The following is a 15,077-nucleotide window of genomic DNA, read 5'->3' as shown; positions in this document are numbered from 1 at the left end:
GCGGGCTGAGTGTTCATTTCCTAGATGCAAGTTAAATCACTGGGGACGCAACAACAAAATTTCTCTGCGTGTGAAAACCTATTTCCCTTTCCTTTACCTTACAGCAGCACTTCTCTAACTGTGGTTTGCAGAAGTGATAAAATCTGTGAAAAGAAGTGTGCTTTGACTAAAGGTGTTTGGGAAAAGCTGTGTGCTGGTTGTCTCTTTGGGGACTTAGGGTGCCACATGCTCAAGGCCTGGAGGAGTCCAGAGATGGAGATGTTGCTGACACCTGCTTTAACATAGTTTTTCCCCAGCTGATGTGACATAAAGCTCTTTGATTTTTCTCCATTCCCTTCCTTTCCCTTCCCTTCCCTTCCCTTCCCTTCCCTTCCCTTCCCTTCCCTTCCCTTCCCTTCCCTTCCCTTCCCTCCCTTCCCCATCCCCTATTCTTTTTTCCCTGCCTGTCCTCCTTCTCTCCCCTACCCTCCTGTCCTTTTCTCTTTTCTTTTCTTTTCTTTTCTTTTCTTTTCTTTTCTTTTCTTTTCTTTTCTTTTCCTTTCCTTTCCTTTCCTTTCCTTTCCTTTTGGTACCATAGCTTCATCTGTTCTACAAAATAAAACAACTATGTCTAAGGCATGGTTTGGAAAACACTCACCTTTATTCCATGAATATTATTGGACACACAAAACTCTCATTGTGGTAAACGTTTGAAAATGACAACAAGCAAGATTAGTCATTCCAAGTCTGCCTTGGTGACTTCCCACTCTTACGCAGCAAATGTGGGTTTCCTTACGTGAAAGACCCCTAGGTTGTAATCATTTTTCCTCCCCTAATTTTCCATACCCTGTTGTACTCTTTTTTTTTTTCTTTTTTTTTAACCCTGACGGCCCACAAGCACCTCAGTGTGTGCAGCTTGTCTGCCCCTCTCACCAAGTCTGTCACTCTGTGTCTGCGAGTCGGGACTGTCCCTGGTGTCCGTTCTCGGTCACACTGTTGCACTAACACATCGCACTCCCAGGTGAAATTCCCCCTTGTAGGTCATTTTAGCACTACAGGGATGGCTGTTCAGGTGCTTCTGGCCAGTTTTGTTCACACAATTTCACTGGGCCTTATGGTCTTCCTGAAAATGTTGAAGTCAAGGCTATCTTCTAACTACTTCCACGTTTGATCCCACTCGAATTTTCTAACATACCCCGCAATTCCATCTTAGAGTTATGAATTGCTCCTTTCAGAGAGAAGGAGCATCTTGATGATTCTCCTGGACCATTTCCACGTACTTTCAGGCCACTCTGTTCTTTGCTTGAAGTCTCCTGTATTTTTGCCTCATCCCCCGTCTTTGCTCAACAAGTCTTCCACCCTCCCAATTCAGAGACCACCACGTTTATGAAGTTCTCCCTAAATCCTTTCAGGAGGAGGCCATGTGTCCCCACTCTAGGCCATCACCATACTTCATGCACAGGTTTCTTGTAACTTCTAGTTACTTATCCACCATCTCTAGCTTAGTGAAGTGGGCGCCTGCCATCTCCATGCTGTGTCCTCACCAGCCCCTTACGCAGGGCTGTACATAACAGAAGTGAAACAAATACGGAGCAAATACAAGTGGTCTTAAATTTTAACTTTTGTAAGGATGAAATGCTGTGCCACCGCTAGAGATTATGTATGCAATAGCTTTATGTTCTTTAATTATAACTTGCAGAGTGTGAATAGTGTTGATGAGGCTTCAAATTAGCACGCACAGTCATGCAGCTATTTTTAATTGAGCTAGTCGTGTTCCTTAACTTAATTTAAACATGGTTGTGCTCAGTGTGTCCAGGTTCACTTTACACAGCATAAGGAAACATGGGCCCAAGAAATCGTGAAAGCTTGTAGCGTTTCTGCGTACACAGGGGGACTGAAGTGTTTCCTGCGGCAATCACGTTCTCATCCTCGCGCATTTTGCTGAACTGAAATTGTGGTCAGTGCTTACATTCCAAATAGCTTCTTTTTTTGTGCATGCCAAGTAAGGAGAAGGATATAGGTTTAATTAGATGGACTAGGGCCTCTGTAAAACACATTTGCCTGCAGGTAAGTGCCAGGGTGGATAACCCAAGAGCACTTATGTACTGTCCTTTTCACAGCTCCAAACTCCAGTCTCTTCTTTTCCCTAATTAGCACTTTTGGGGCAGCTTCAGAAGCGTAAGAAAACATCTCTTTATTGGAAATAAGATGCAAAGCTCTGTATCAGGAGGTAGTGAGGGAAGGTGATCCTCACATTTGTATGGAGCATGGATTTCATAAGACCATTAGCTAATAATTGTTAGAAAATGTGTAGCTCACGAGAACTATGCTTTACAACATTTACTGGACACACAAATGAGCTGGGTACCTTGCTGACCTTCCAAATGTTACTGATTAGGCTTGAGGAGGGCACAGAGGATAGTGAGGGTCTAATTGGGGCGCTGTCCATTCATGGAACTCACCTGACAGAGACCAAGAGTGAGGTATGGGAGGCTGATGATGCTCTAGGGAAAATGACGTACCTTGCCGATCTCTTTTTCTTCTTAAGTGTGATACAAGAGGGCTGAATGAAGTGGTCTCTAATACCTATTACCAATCTAACACTTAATGACAGGACAAAGATCAAAGAATCAGGATGTAGGGTACATTTCTAAACATAATCTTTGTCTTCCTCTCAATATGATTTTCCTATTTATTACCGGTTTATCTTAAATGTGGTGTGAATGACCAACACTAAAATCTCCATGTTTATGCTAGATTGTGGAACTGCAGGAAGCAGTTCTAAATCTGTCACCTAGTACAGGAAGTTGCATGCGAAGTGTGCTTCCCCTCTGCCCTCATCTCTTACCTGTGTCCCACTGTTTTTATTTTCCTAGGAGATACTCCATCATTTGGGTGGGATCGAAAACCTGGCTCAGGTAAGATCTGCTCTGTGGTGGCTGCTTGTGCCTCCACATTCTGTGCACAGCAAGGGCAAGGATAGAATAAGTGTGGGCACACAATGACTTGGATGGTGTGGTGCTTGTGGGGCGGGAGGTGTGGAGGGAATAGGGGTGAGCCTGAAGCAAGACACTCACAGAGCAGGGAAGGGCCCATGACATTTGTTCTTCAGTATTTTGCTTAGTTTTGGGAAATAGAAAGTCCCATGAAAGTACCATGTCTGTAGTTAGTAAGGACAAGGAGTAGGTGTTGGCCGGCCAAGTAAAGCCCTCAGAACTACATTCCATCTGATGGGAGAAATAGTTAGGAAGGTAGTTAAAACATTTTCACATACAAATATCTCTTCTGTGAACATATTAATGAATAAATGAAGTAAGGAATGATCTTAACTTCGTTATTTTTCCGAAGGGTGGTATTCAGATGAATATATATGTTGAGCCCAGCAGGGATCTGGCTTTGTTAATACAAAGATAAACGTTCAGGTGCAGCGGCTCCCTTTCCTAAAACACATAGTAGGAATGTAAAGAATGACTAATGCAACAAACCCAAGACCCTGTGGGCTCATCCTCAGTTATTAGTGGAAACTTGAGTTTAATGACATTTTAAATCTATTTCATTATGTTCTCTTTCCTTTTATTTATTTATTTTTATTTTATTTTTTTCCGCATAATTTTATTGAGAAACAAATAGCAATGAGACAGTTTCAAACCAAATCTCTTTCCTGAGAATGGATTCATGCTTAAATTTTGTTTTTAAGAATCATAATTCACTGGAAGTTTATCTCATTTAATGAAACCATCATTCATAAGACCATGATCTTATCTACTTTGTTTTCCTTTGTGCTATCAGAAATTCTGAGTTTGTCTGATTTCTTATTGTATTTCTTATTATAATTTCTTATCAGTGAGGAATTATAACTTCATTTTATTTTTAATTATATCTACCTTTATGATGGCTAGACATAATTTTGGACATTATAAAAAATAAGGCTAATAAAAATATATGCAGAATGTTACAAAAACTCTAGGAAAGGGTAAAATGAAAGAATTAAATTTCCGTCTTATGTCTTATATATTTTGCATTTTATTATTAAATTGCTCCGCAGATTTATTCAGTTACAGGTTCTTTGGGGACTTCACAGCGTTTGCACAGCCTTTATGCTAGGGCGCCCTGCCACCTCTTGCCTCTAGTGCAACAGGCCCAGGAGCACTAATAATTGGTGAATCTGTCATGCCACCTAGAGCCCATTTTAGGAACTACACAACCTTGTACCTTACTTTCTTGTGGGTTTTTGTGTCCCATTCTAATTGTCTTTTCTGTTCTTGGAGCAGTACATGGACATTGTGGCCAACGAGTACCTGGGCTGTGGCGAAGAGCAGCACAGTGTGGATAAGCTGGTCAACATGACGTGTAAGCCTGGCCTTTGCAGTGACAGGAAAAGGCACCATGAACGCTTCTGAATGTTTCCATTCATAAGGAGGGGGTTGAAAATCCATGCTTGTCTTCACATGCAGGAGCACAACACACATCAGAATATGTTCATCTCCCAGCTCTTACCTTGGAAGGACAATTTATTTCAGATAAGAGGCTTCCATGAAGCATTTTGTTTGGGAGAAGTATTTTGGCCTCTTTTTTTCTGTTAAGTATCAGAGGCTTCAATTTCACCTCTACTATTTGGTTAATAATAACATTTACTTTATAGGATTTGGAACATTAAAAAAATCAGAATATGAAAAAAGAAAAGGAAGCAAGGCGTATGGCTCCCACTTGTACCCCTAGCACTCAGAGAGGCTGAGGCATGTGAGGGTGGCACATTTGAACCCACACTAGACAAATTAGTGAGACCTTATTCCAAAATTAAACACAAAAATTATGACCTTTTAAATATTTTAAAAAAGAGAATAAAAATATATATTTTTAAAAAAGAGAAACGATTCAGAATTTCACTAAACACGATGATAGGAATACAACAATAGTTGCTATTTGCATATTGTTATCTTCAAATTAGTTGTTCAGATTACCACATGCAAGATCAGTCAAAAAGTTAAAAAGAAGAACTTAAGCATTAGGGAAAAGGAAAAGAGAGTCTCACCTGAAGACAGTGACATGGGAACACTGGTCTCTGTGTATGAGGGCCTCCCTAGACACTTGATTTTTCTCTTGGGGCACCACCCCCTCCCCATGGGCCAGAGACACCTTGCGGCATGGGGATGGGGATGTTGCCACCTGTTTCCCGCTGGCTAGCGGACTTGCCGTCCACGTTTGTTTGCAGGGCAGTGCGCTATCACCCCAATCCTCAGGTGCTGGGTCAGAGGTTGGGGCAAGCCCTAGGCCCCAGGCTGCTGCTGTGGGATGACTGTTTCCCCCAGCTGAGGAAGCTAGCCACACGTATCCCATACGCTGGCCTCCCCTCCTATTCCTAAGTCGAAATCCCTCTGAGGAGGATATCTGGAGAGCAGGCCTTGCTTTGAACTTGTCACCATGTCAAGAAGCTTGTTCAACTTTTAAGTGGCAGGACAGGTTTGCTGTTTTTGATATTTCCCTATTTCCTCATCACCGTAGTACTGTAAACCCAGAGTTAGCCCAGCCTGAGGGGTGAATGGGCCCGCCCTCCTCCCTGGCTGTGTGTCCTTTGCCCTTCGGCTGCTGGAGCATCAGCATTGCAAATCCAGCTTCTCTGAGCACTGCTTCCTTTAAGCTCCTTATCTCTGCCTTCCTTTACAGATATATTTCAAAAACTTGCGGCTGTCAAAGACCAAAGAGAGTGGGTCACCACAAGCGGAGCCCACAAGGTGAGTTGGCGTCCAGAGTGAGTGAGTGCTGTAGCTGCGTGGGGCTCTGGAGCACAGCGCTGCCCACACCTGGTTCAGAACCTTTGGGTCCCTCTGCATGTAGTTGTGACACCCAGGCTCACTAAACTGGCCAGAAGTTGGGTCTCTCTGTCAGCCCTTTTATATTCTTTACCAGCCTAGGGAGTAGATATCGATAAGTAAATAAAAGTTTTTCTGAAATGCTTTTTTTTTTTTTTTCCTATACCATGTAATATGAACTAAGTTTATTGTCTCATTTAAATGTTGCTTGACAAACTCTGGCTATATCTCAGTTGCCCCTAAGGGTGTGGTTGTACATAAATAAATGTTAAGCAACACATAGAATGTGTATGTATACTTATAAATAAATTCTACATGGCTTATGGGGTCATGTTAGGTTGAACTGTAGAAAACAGCCATTGTAGGGGCCAGGGAGATGAGTCAGTGGAATAAGCGCTTCCCTGGTAAACGCAAGGGCCTGAATTCAATCCCAGGTTCTGCCAAAAAAAAAAAAAAGAAGGAAAGAAAGAAAGAAAGAAAGAAAGAAAGAAAGAAAGAAAGAAAAGAAAGAAAGAAAGAAAACGGCCATTGCTTGTAGCTCAAAATTGGTGGCATATAAGCAATTTCATGTTATAACCTCATAAAAAGATGGAATAGTATATGGATCAAATATATACTTCAACTTGAATGAATGCAGGTTTAATCAAAACAGATTAAACTTCTGTTACAACAACAAAGCTGTTTAGATGATAGCTGTCTAGAGCCGACTACTAGTAACCCGTTGGATACCCATGTCCTACGAAGCTGCTTACCCAGTGTACCGGAGCAGGTTTGCCTGCATCAGTGCGTGGAGCTCTAGGCTAGAGCTGTGGAGGCGAACCTATGGCGCGCATGCTGTAGCAGGTCATGGATGTCACTGAAAGTTCACCATCAATGGTTCACCATCAATGGTCTAGGGGAGGAGTGTAGAAAAATTTTCACTTAATATTAAGGTGTTAAGTGAACATGGTAAAAATATGAAATAATATGCTTGGGAGCTCTGTTAAAAGACAGATAAGAAAAGGAAACATAGGAGGAAATCTTTAGAAAAATAGCAATGACTGTTCTATTGAAAGGAATAGTTAATGCTTAATTTTTTTCTTTTTAATTTTTTCGGCCAATTTTGCATGCATGTATCTGATAATCTAAACAACTAATTTGAAGACAACAATATGCGCTGTAATAACCATTGTTGAATTCCTATCATTTTGTTTAGTGAAATTGTGTATCACCTCTAATGTTTTTATAACTATTTTTTATTCTCTTAAAAATAGCAATAGCTTCATAGCTTCATTTTTTAAAAGAAAGAAATCATAAAGGGATAAAGTCTACATAATGGAAGCCAGACAAAAATCATTCTAGCTGTTATTGCACAGATTTCAACTCTGACCTAGAACCTGTTTGGGATTGTACTTTTTTTTTTTTGAGACAGGGTCTTGCTCCGCAGTCCTGCCCTTAAATATCCTGAGCTACTCACTACGTAGCTCAGGCTGGCCTTGAACTCGTAGTGATTCTCCTGCCTCAGGCTCTCACGTGCTGGGTGGCAACAAAGAGGACAACTACCCTCTGGAAAAAAACTGGGAATTTTGGATGTTCATCCAAAAACTTCCTCTAAGAGTAAGCTTCTGCATGGACTACAAGATAAAAAACAAAAGATCCTATACAAGGCTTTGTATAAATGAATAGCATTTTTCATTATTCTCTAAGTAAAGCCATAGCATGATACGTGACTTGGTGCTATCTGTAAGACTATGTTCTTTATTAGTCTATTTGTAATACTTAACAGTCACACTCATTGTGGGGGGCTGACATATATACATGCCGTGTCCCCATCATCTTTACCCTTTTCTTCTGTCCTCTTTCCTTCCTTTTCCAGATCCCCTTCTCATCTTTAACATAAGAAATACTTTGATCCTATTTAATAAAAATTATGCTCATAAACACATATTTGATGGCATGAAGAAATTTTAAAGGGTAACACTAAGAAGGAAACAAACAAACAGCTATAAAATTGTACATACTTCCCGCTTAAATATGCACACACATTTAAAAGCTAACAAAAACCTCTAAAAGACTGTAAACTTCTGTTTTGGAGGAAGCATTATACCCCATATAATGGTGGACAAAGAAGATTATAGTACTTATGTAATTAAATTTTTTTTCCTCTGTTTTTCAGACACTAGTAAACTTACTCAGTGCTCGAGACACTAATGTTCTTTTGGGCGCTCTTCTGGCCCTGGCCAGCCTAGCAGAAAGGTAGGTATATTTAAATACACTTCTCAGTTCTTTTTTTTTTTTCCATAATTTTATTGAGAAACAAATAGCAATGAGACAGTTTCAAACCAAATTGGTAGGACGGTTTCAATAATTAACACATTGCATACATTCTTCCTAGTGGTTAATTGCTGTACAAGATGCAGACATGATATCCTATTTACAAACACTAGTAGAACAAATCCCTCTATTCATTAAGAGAATGTAACTATATATCTATCCTAACCACTTTGAATACACAGATACAAAATGGACATTCATCTGTATCCCCTTTTTTTGTTAAGTTCCGTTATTTGAATATTATAGGTGTGTAAACTCAGAAAAATATTCTAAAGGAGTCCAGTAGTCCATAATAGTATTGGGTCTTCTGCTTGACGGGCAATGTCAGAAATTGTTGACCAGAGTCCCGTGCAGCTCAACTAACAGCATGGCTTTACTTCTTATATTTCTTTTTTATACTTTTCTGCTGGATGGTTAAGACCAAGGTAAAGCAGGACCTGTGCAACAAGAGTTGTAGCTTTTGGGTCTGATAAGGTCAGTGAAATCCCCTCAGGATTTATCCGGAGATCCTGTACCTCAGATTGTAGAACCTTTGTCAGTGTCAGCCATGTGGATGAGTCACGGCCATTGCTTGGCCAATGTGCTCTCTGTGAAAGCCTGAGAGAGTGTTTTCTCTCCATGTGACTCTCCTTAGGCACACTCTACATCATCGATCACTTTCCTCTTTGGCCCCATAATCTCCTTGATCAGAAAATTTGGGACACTACCGAGTTACATGACGTTACAGTACAAGTTTTCATATGTCCTGAGTCTTAATTGACCTTGGAAGGCTAGGGCCAAAATGTTACACTTCTCAGGTCTGCTGTTATAGCAACTTAGATGAAGGGGTGAAATACAGACCTACTGCTTTTCATCTTCTTGGTGAAATTTTGCAGAAAAATAACCATGAAGAAATGTTTCTAAGAGGATCTTGAGTGGAAAATATCATTTTAAAGCTTATGCTGGAAAGGCAAATAACTGCTCAAAATTCTCCTCTTCTTCCTGATATAAGATATTTACTGTATCTTTTCATCTAACCCTCATCTACTTATACTTTCAATATTATTGTATTTCTCTCCCAGTGAAATCTCCCTGACCTTTCTTCCTCATTCTTAGCTGTGTATTTGTTTCAACCTACAGCACATTTTCAAACATTTTTGACCTTAAAAGTTTCTTTAGAAAACCTGTTCTCCTATAGATGTCATTGTTTTATTTATTTATTTATTTATTTACTTATGTATTTATTTTGGCAGAAGCAGGGATTGAACTCAGGCCCTTACACTTGCCAGGGAAGTGCTTATTTTACTGAGCTTTCTCCCTGCCCCCGATGTCATTGTTTTAAATAGAAATGCTTTAAATATATTTTATGCCAATGAGTAGATCATTATTTTGTTTTCTATGAACAACATGTAGTTCATTTTGTTTGATCTCTCCTTTAAGTATGAAATTAATGTAGTAAATATATTTTTAATACTTAACTAATATTTTAAAATTTATAGTCCACAATGTAGGGAGAAGATAAGTGAACTCAGCATTGTAGAAAACCTATTGATGATTTTACATGAATATGATTTGCTTTCCAAAAGGTAGGGTTGCTAAAATTGAATAAGATAAACTTACGCCCCATGTGTAAATGCTTAGTATTATCATGTTATAGTATTTACAATGATAACTGGATACCATGAGTTAGTGTGTGAATTATTTTCTGTTTAATATTATAGAAAGAAACTGGTGCAGAGAAGTCTATTGATTTATTTTTAGTCCTGCATTAATTCTAGACCTGTGCTCTTAATACAGTTATATACTCTTTTTTTCTTTCGTTCTTTCTTTTTTTTTTTTTTGGAACCAGGGATGCTGTTATGATAAACTAACCCTATGCTTTTGCTTGATGTGTTTATTTAGTTTACTTACATACTTTTTGTGAGAAAGAAACTCGAACATGGTTCTACTTTTTGACTATGTGTAGACTACATGATTAGGTTGCTAAGCCTGTTTTTACTTCGAATGAGTTAAGTAAGATGCTGATTGACTTGTTTGGGGATCACTTGTTATAACTTAGGACAGCATCTCAAGTAAAATGGGTTGTCTTTACTTGAGTTGCACATTGCTTAAGGGATTACCATATCCAGATCTTTACTTGGTTATATTTAGGGTTGCAGTCGACATCATTTGATATTGAGTTGAGCGATGGTTTTCTAAAGAGTCAAGACAGATGATAGAAATCCTAAGCAATAAAGCCCTGAAACAATTTGTAGCAATTTTTAAAAATTTCTCTTTAAAGCTGATTTAATACTCTTACAACAATGTTAGATAGAGACAGTGGTCTATATATTTACATAATTAGTTATTTGAACTATTCACTAAAAAGGAGCTAGGCACTGCACCAGGTATTAGAAAACGAAGGATGAATAGCATACATATGTATCATGCAGGGGTGGGGACAGACAGAAGAATCACAGATTTCACTGTAGTGCTTAGATGTAGGGATGAACTGGGTACCTGGAACACGGAGCAGAGACCCCCTGGTGCAAGTGATGAGTCATGCTGGTCTTCTGAAGGACAGAGACTATATCTAGGCAGAGTGAGAGAGCAAATGGAGGTAGGGTGTACTCCAGAGGAATGGGCATGTTGGGGTCCAGCTGGTCCAAAGGAGGGAAAGTGCTGGAAAGCTCTGAGAGACATTCAGTGATAAATAAAAAAATAGAGCTAAGTTTTGATCAGTGGTTTGCACATGCCAGCGCATGCTCCAGGCACTTCTGTGTGTCTGCTCATTTATCTACACAGTAACTATTCTTTTCCATGCTTTATGGAGGAGCCAATAGGACAAGTTTGACCAGATCAGACAGGGTTTGCGTGTTAAATAAAGATACAAATGTTAACATGACCCTGTGGGGACTACCAGAAAAGATTTTGAGCATGATCACATTTTTTTGAGAGATCATTCTGCTAACTCTATATGTGAAGGTGGGGTAGGCAGGAATCAATCCACACCTTGAGATCGACTGATAGAAAGAATCTCTGATTCAGAAAGTTTGAGATTGTAAAGAGTTACAGTTTACCAAGGAACAGACGTTTTTAGTGTCATAGCAAAAGAAGAAATTGAATATGGGATGAACATGGAGAATTTGTTGTGGGAAAGAAATTATAAAGCAGAAGAGGAGGAGGACAGTGGAAAGGTGGATAAGAGGGCCTGGAGCTCACACAAGATCAAGAAGGAAAGGGACTGGAAGAGCAGCAGGAGAGTTGTATGCCTCGTAGGAGAATTCCTCTCCATGGTGGTCCAGGAAGTAGGACACCCACAGGGTTCTTGATGGGCAGCGGCAAGATGTTGAAGGAAGTATGAGTAACTCCTAATCTCCTGGCATGTGAAAGGTTGGGGTGTCCAGAGTCCAACTGGGGTTATAAGGGAAAGAACATATTTGAGAGGAAGACATTGTAGAATTTAGACATAGCACACATGAGCCTTTGTAGAATATCTGTGTAGCTATAATTTCCAAAGGTCATGAGCAGTGCCTGATTATGATGATAACAGGTGGGAAGTGTTTGTAACCATGGGAATGGATGACGCTGGGACAGCACATGGAGGGTGAGATCGGAGGACAAAGGCTGATTCCATGAAGTCTCTGTAATCACAGTGTTTCATGGTTCAGCTGAACCTTGTGTATTCTCCACAATTTTAAAATTTAGACATAGCACACATGGATCACTGAGGACTTTGTGCATAATTTCCCTACATTGTAGAGTTTTCTTTTTGACATTTTCTTTGTCTTATTTTATAACCATGCACAAAAGTTTCTAAAGACTAGGATAAAGCTGTTTGTATTCTTTTTCTTTGAGCACACACAAGTCCTGCTGTTTGTATATATTACCTACTTGCTGGCCAGTAGGTTTTTAGCTAGAAAAATAAAGATATAATATTTAAAAGAGTGGTCAGTAAACTACACCCTGTAGGCTACATATGGCCTATTGCTTGTTTTGTAAATAAAACTTTATTATGACACCAATGCCCCTTCATTTTTGAAATTTTTTTAAAATTTAAATTTTTTAAATTTCTATTTATTTATATATTTTGTATAAGGTCTCACTATGCAGCTCAGACTCATAGTGATCCTTCAGTTTTCAGCCTCCCTGGTGCTGGGATTACAGGTGTGCACCACCATGCTTGGTCTGGGTGGCTGGCTCAGCAGGCCTTGGGGTGGTGCCTGTGTAGCATGTTGTGCTGGGGATCGAACCCCGGTCCTTGTGCTTGCTTGCCTAGGAAGATGCTTAGTCTGCAGAGCTATCTCGCTGGCCCTGCCCCTTCATTTTTATGTATTGTCTATGTTGTTTTCACACTATCTTGGCATAGCTAAGTAGTTATGATGGACATTGTATGGCCAGCAAGACTGAAAATACTTGGTTAGGGTTTGTGATGAAAAAGGTGTGTGATGACTTGCAAAGTGCTCCAGTTAAGTCCCGCGCAGTCGTGGCAGCTCCAGCGCGAGCCACGAGCATGAAGTCCCTAGCTGGTGGTGCTGTGATTCTCCCGGTCTGTCCCCTCTTCCCGTTTAGACTCACTGCAGAGTTGCTGCGCCTCCTCTGCGCCGAGCCCCAGGTGAAAGAGCAGGTGAAGCTGTACGAGGGGATACCTGTCCTGCTCAGTCTGCTGCACTCAGACCACCTGAAGCTGCTCTGGAGCGTCGTCTGGATTCTGGTCCAGGTTTGCGAGGATCCCGAGACCAGTGTGGAGATTCGCATCTGGGGAGGCATCAAGCAGCTTCTTCATATTCTACGAGGGTAAGCCTGGCTCTGGCTTGCCTTGTGGTAATGACTGGAGGCCAGGGACTCTGCAACAAGAAGACACACACACAAACACACACACACACACACACACACACACACACGCACACACCCTGCAGACTTTGATTTCTAAGCCATGAATATAGGGAAGGGATGGATTGAAAAAAGTTTCTTGGTGTATATTGAAGTGTCATTAGTCATGAGTATATCTTATGAATTGAGTATGCCCAATTATTAAATAATAATGATTTGATACCTCCATGGGATAATTCTGTTACTTAATATTATAGAGCATAATCCAGCCTTATGGGTGTTGAATTAAAGTTAAATGCAAATATAGTTGCTTGAAAGAGGTCACATTTTGAGATCTGCCACGTATAAATAATGCTCATCCTGATACAGGCAGAGTGACTTACCACTTTTAATATAACTAGATTTTATCAAATCAATATTATTAGAACTTTATATGTGTGATTCCTCTAGGGATAGTATGGAGCTTTGGATTGCAAACTTCTTTTTCTCTGAGAGAATATTCTAAAGCTTAGGAACATATTGCAGCGATTTGAGCTTTGTACCAAAACAAAGGAAAAAAAAAATTCAAAGATTGCTGACAATCTACGTGCTTTTAAAGACATCATTTAAAAACTTCATTTTAAATTCTAAATCTTTCGGGCTGTCCAAATAGCTCAGTGGATTAAAGTGTGTGCAAGCAGGCACAGGGGCGGGGGGTTTGATCCCCAGACCTGCAGTGCTGGCCCCGCCCCCAGGGCATGCTGAGGTGGCCGGCTGAGACTGGGTGTTGTGATGTGCACCTGTAATCCCAGCTCTCGGGAGGCTGTAAACAGGCGGATCACTAGGAGTCCGATCTAGTAGCGAGACCCTGAACACCCTGTAGATGCTTCCCTAAAATATAGGGGGAGAAAATGAAAAAAATTATAAATCTTTCAAAATTATTGCAACATAAAAAGCTAGCCTTTTGGTCCAAATAGCTAACAAGTGCCAGAGCTTTTATTGTGTGTGTTTACAGAATATAGACAGTGACAGCAGTGGTTGATGTTATTATTTATTACTGGCCAATCATATCATTTAAAACTGTTGTGTTATGTTCTCTTACAAAGTAGCTATTTTCTTAATGGAAGACGAATTTACATATAGTTAATACTTCAAAAACCAAATCTACCTTTTCTTTCTATAGAACTGAGTGTAAGACAAGGCAGAATTTTCCTTGTTTGCTTAGGTCCTAGCTATCCTTGCTGGGAAAGGCTTCTTCCATGCTTAGTCCTTTTCCAGCCCATATCAATGGTGTAATGTTTAGAAAACTCTTCCCTGGGAAGATGTATGTCAGTGCTTATGCTGTGCTAAGTGTGTCTTGCTTTTCTGCGAGAATTTATTGTCCCACCTGGATAAACAATGTCCTCTTAGAGCTTGTGCCTGCCCCGGGGCTGCCTGGTGCTGGCAGGAGGGGAGGATGCTGGGAGGCATCTGGTAGCTTGAGTCTGAACAGGCGATGTTATTAGGGCAGCTCCCAGGAGACCTGTTGGTGCACATTCACTTTAAAGTGAAAGGTGTGCTGTTGATCAGGTGAGTGAGCTCTACAATTGGAGTTTTATGATGATTTTGTTGTCTCCTGGGATGACCAGCTGTGACCATCTTGTGATCTATTCCCATTGCCTCCCCAAGCCCCCTAGAAAGGGTGGTGGTTCTCCCTGCTGTCATAGAAGGGGAGTCACATGAGCACAGAGTGGTTCAGGTAGACCTGCTCCCCAAACACAAATGAATGAGAAAAAAACAACAACACAGTAACTATATAAAGTAAAAGGGAACAAGGCAAGTGAAGGCCACATAAAAATCTATTGTGGAAGACAGTGCACCAAAATAGAAAAACAAATGTCTTACTTTTAACAAAGACATTAAGATCATGAGAGAACAGAAAGAAGACAGGGTAGAGAACACCCGCAGAGCTAACACATTAACTAGGGGCAGAAGAAAGTAATGTAGCACAGTGGAGGGCAAGCTGGAGAGAGTCACATGTACTGTGAAGGCAAAGGACAAGGGAATGGAAACAATGAGGACATTAAAGAAATGGGGCTGCGACTTGTGGCTACCAGAGATTCCTGAGGTAGAGAGTAAGAGAATTTTCCTAAAATAAAGGAGGAATTTTGTGGAAAGTAGAATGACTGACTGAGATATATGCAAATGAGTTGATTATAGCAGGAT

At 40.4% G+C, this 15,077-nt stretch overlaps 1 protein-coding gene across 4 annotated transcripts in view; it reads left to right on the top strand.

Moving 5' to 3' along the window:
* The window catches only part of Nek10 (NIMA related kinase 10), a 314,976-nt gene that overhangs the window by 47,322 nt on the left and 252,577 nt on the right, over positions 1 to 15,077 (top strand). For all 4 annotated transcript variants that reach the window (XM_004634199.3, XM_023718528.1, XM_023718527.1 and 1 more), the window contains 6 exons: positions 2,856 to 2,897; positions 4,251 to 4,329; positions 5,644 to 5,711; positions 7,945 to 8,024; positions 9,581 to 9,667; positions 12,633 to 12,857. In XM_004634199.3, coding sequence (XP_004634256.1) covers positions 2,856 to 2,897; positions 4,251 to 4,329; positions 5,644 to 5,711; positions 7,945 to 8,024; positions 9,581 to 9,667; positions 12,633 to 12,857 — 581 coding nt within the window. The remainder of the gene's footprint in view (positions 1 to 2,855; positions 2,898 to 4,250; positions 4,330 to 5,643; positions 5,712 to 7,944; positions 8,025 to 9,580; positions 9,668 to 12,632; positions 12,858 to 15,077) is intronic.

This window comes from Octodon degus, unplaced genomic scaffold (assembly GCF_000260255.1).
Source record: "Octodon degus isolate 3935 unplaced genomic scaffold, OctDeg1.0 scaffold00059, whole genome shotgun sequence".
NCBI lineage: Eukaryota > Metazoa > Chordata > Mammalia > Rodentia > Octodontidae > Octodon > Octodon degus.
This window is presented reverse-complemented; position numbering and strand designations above follow the sequence as displayed.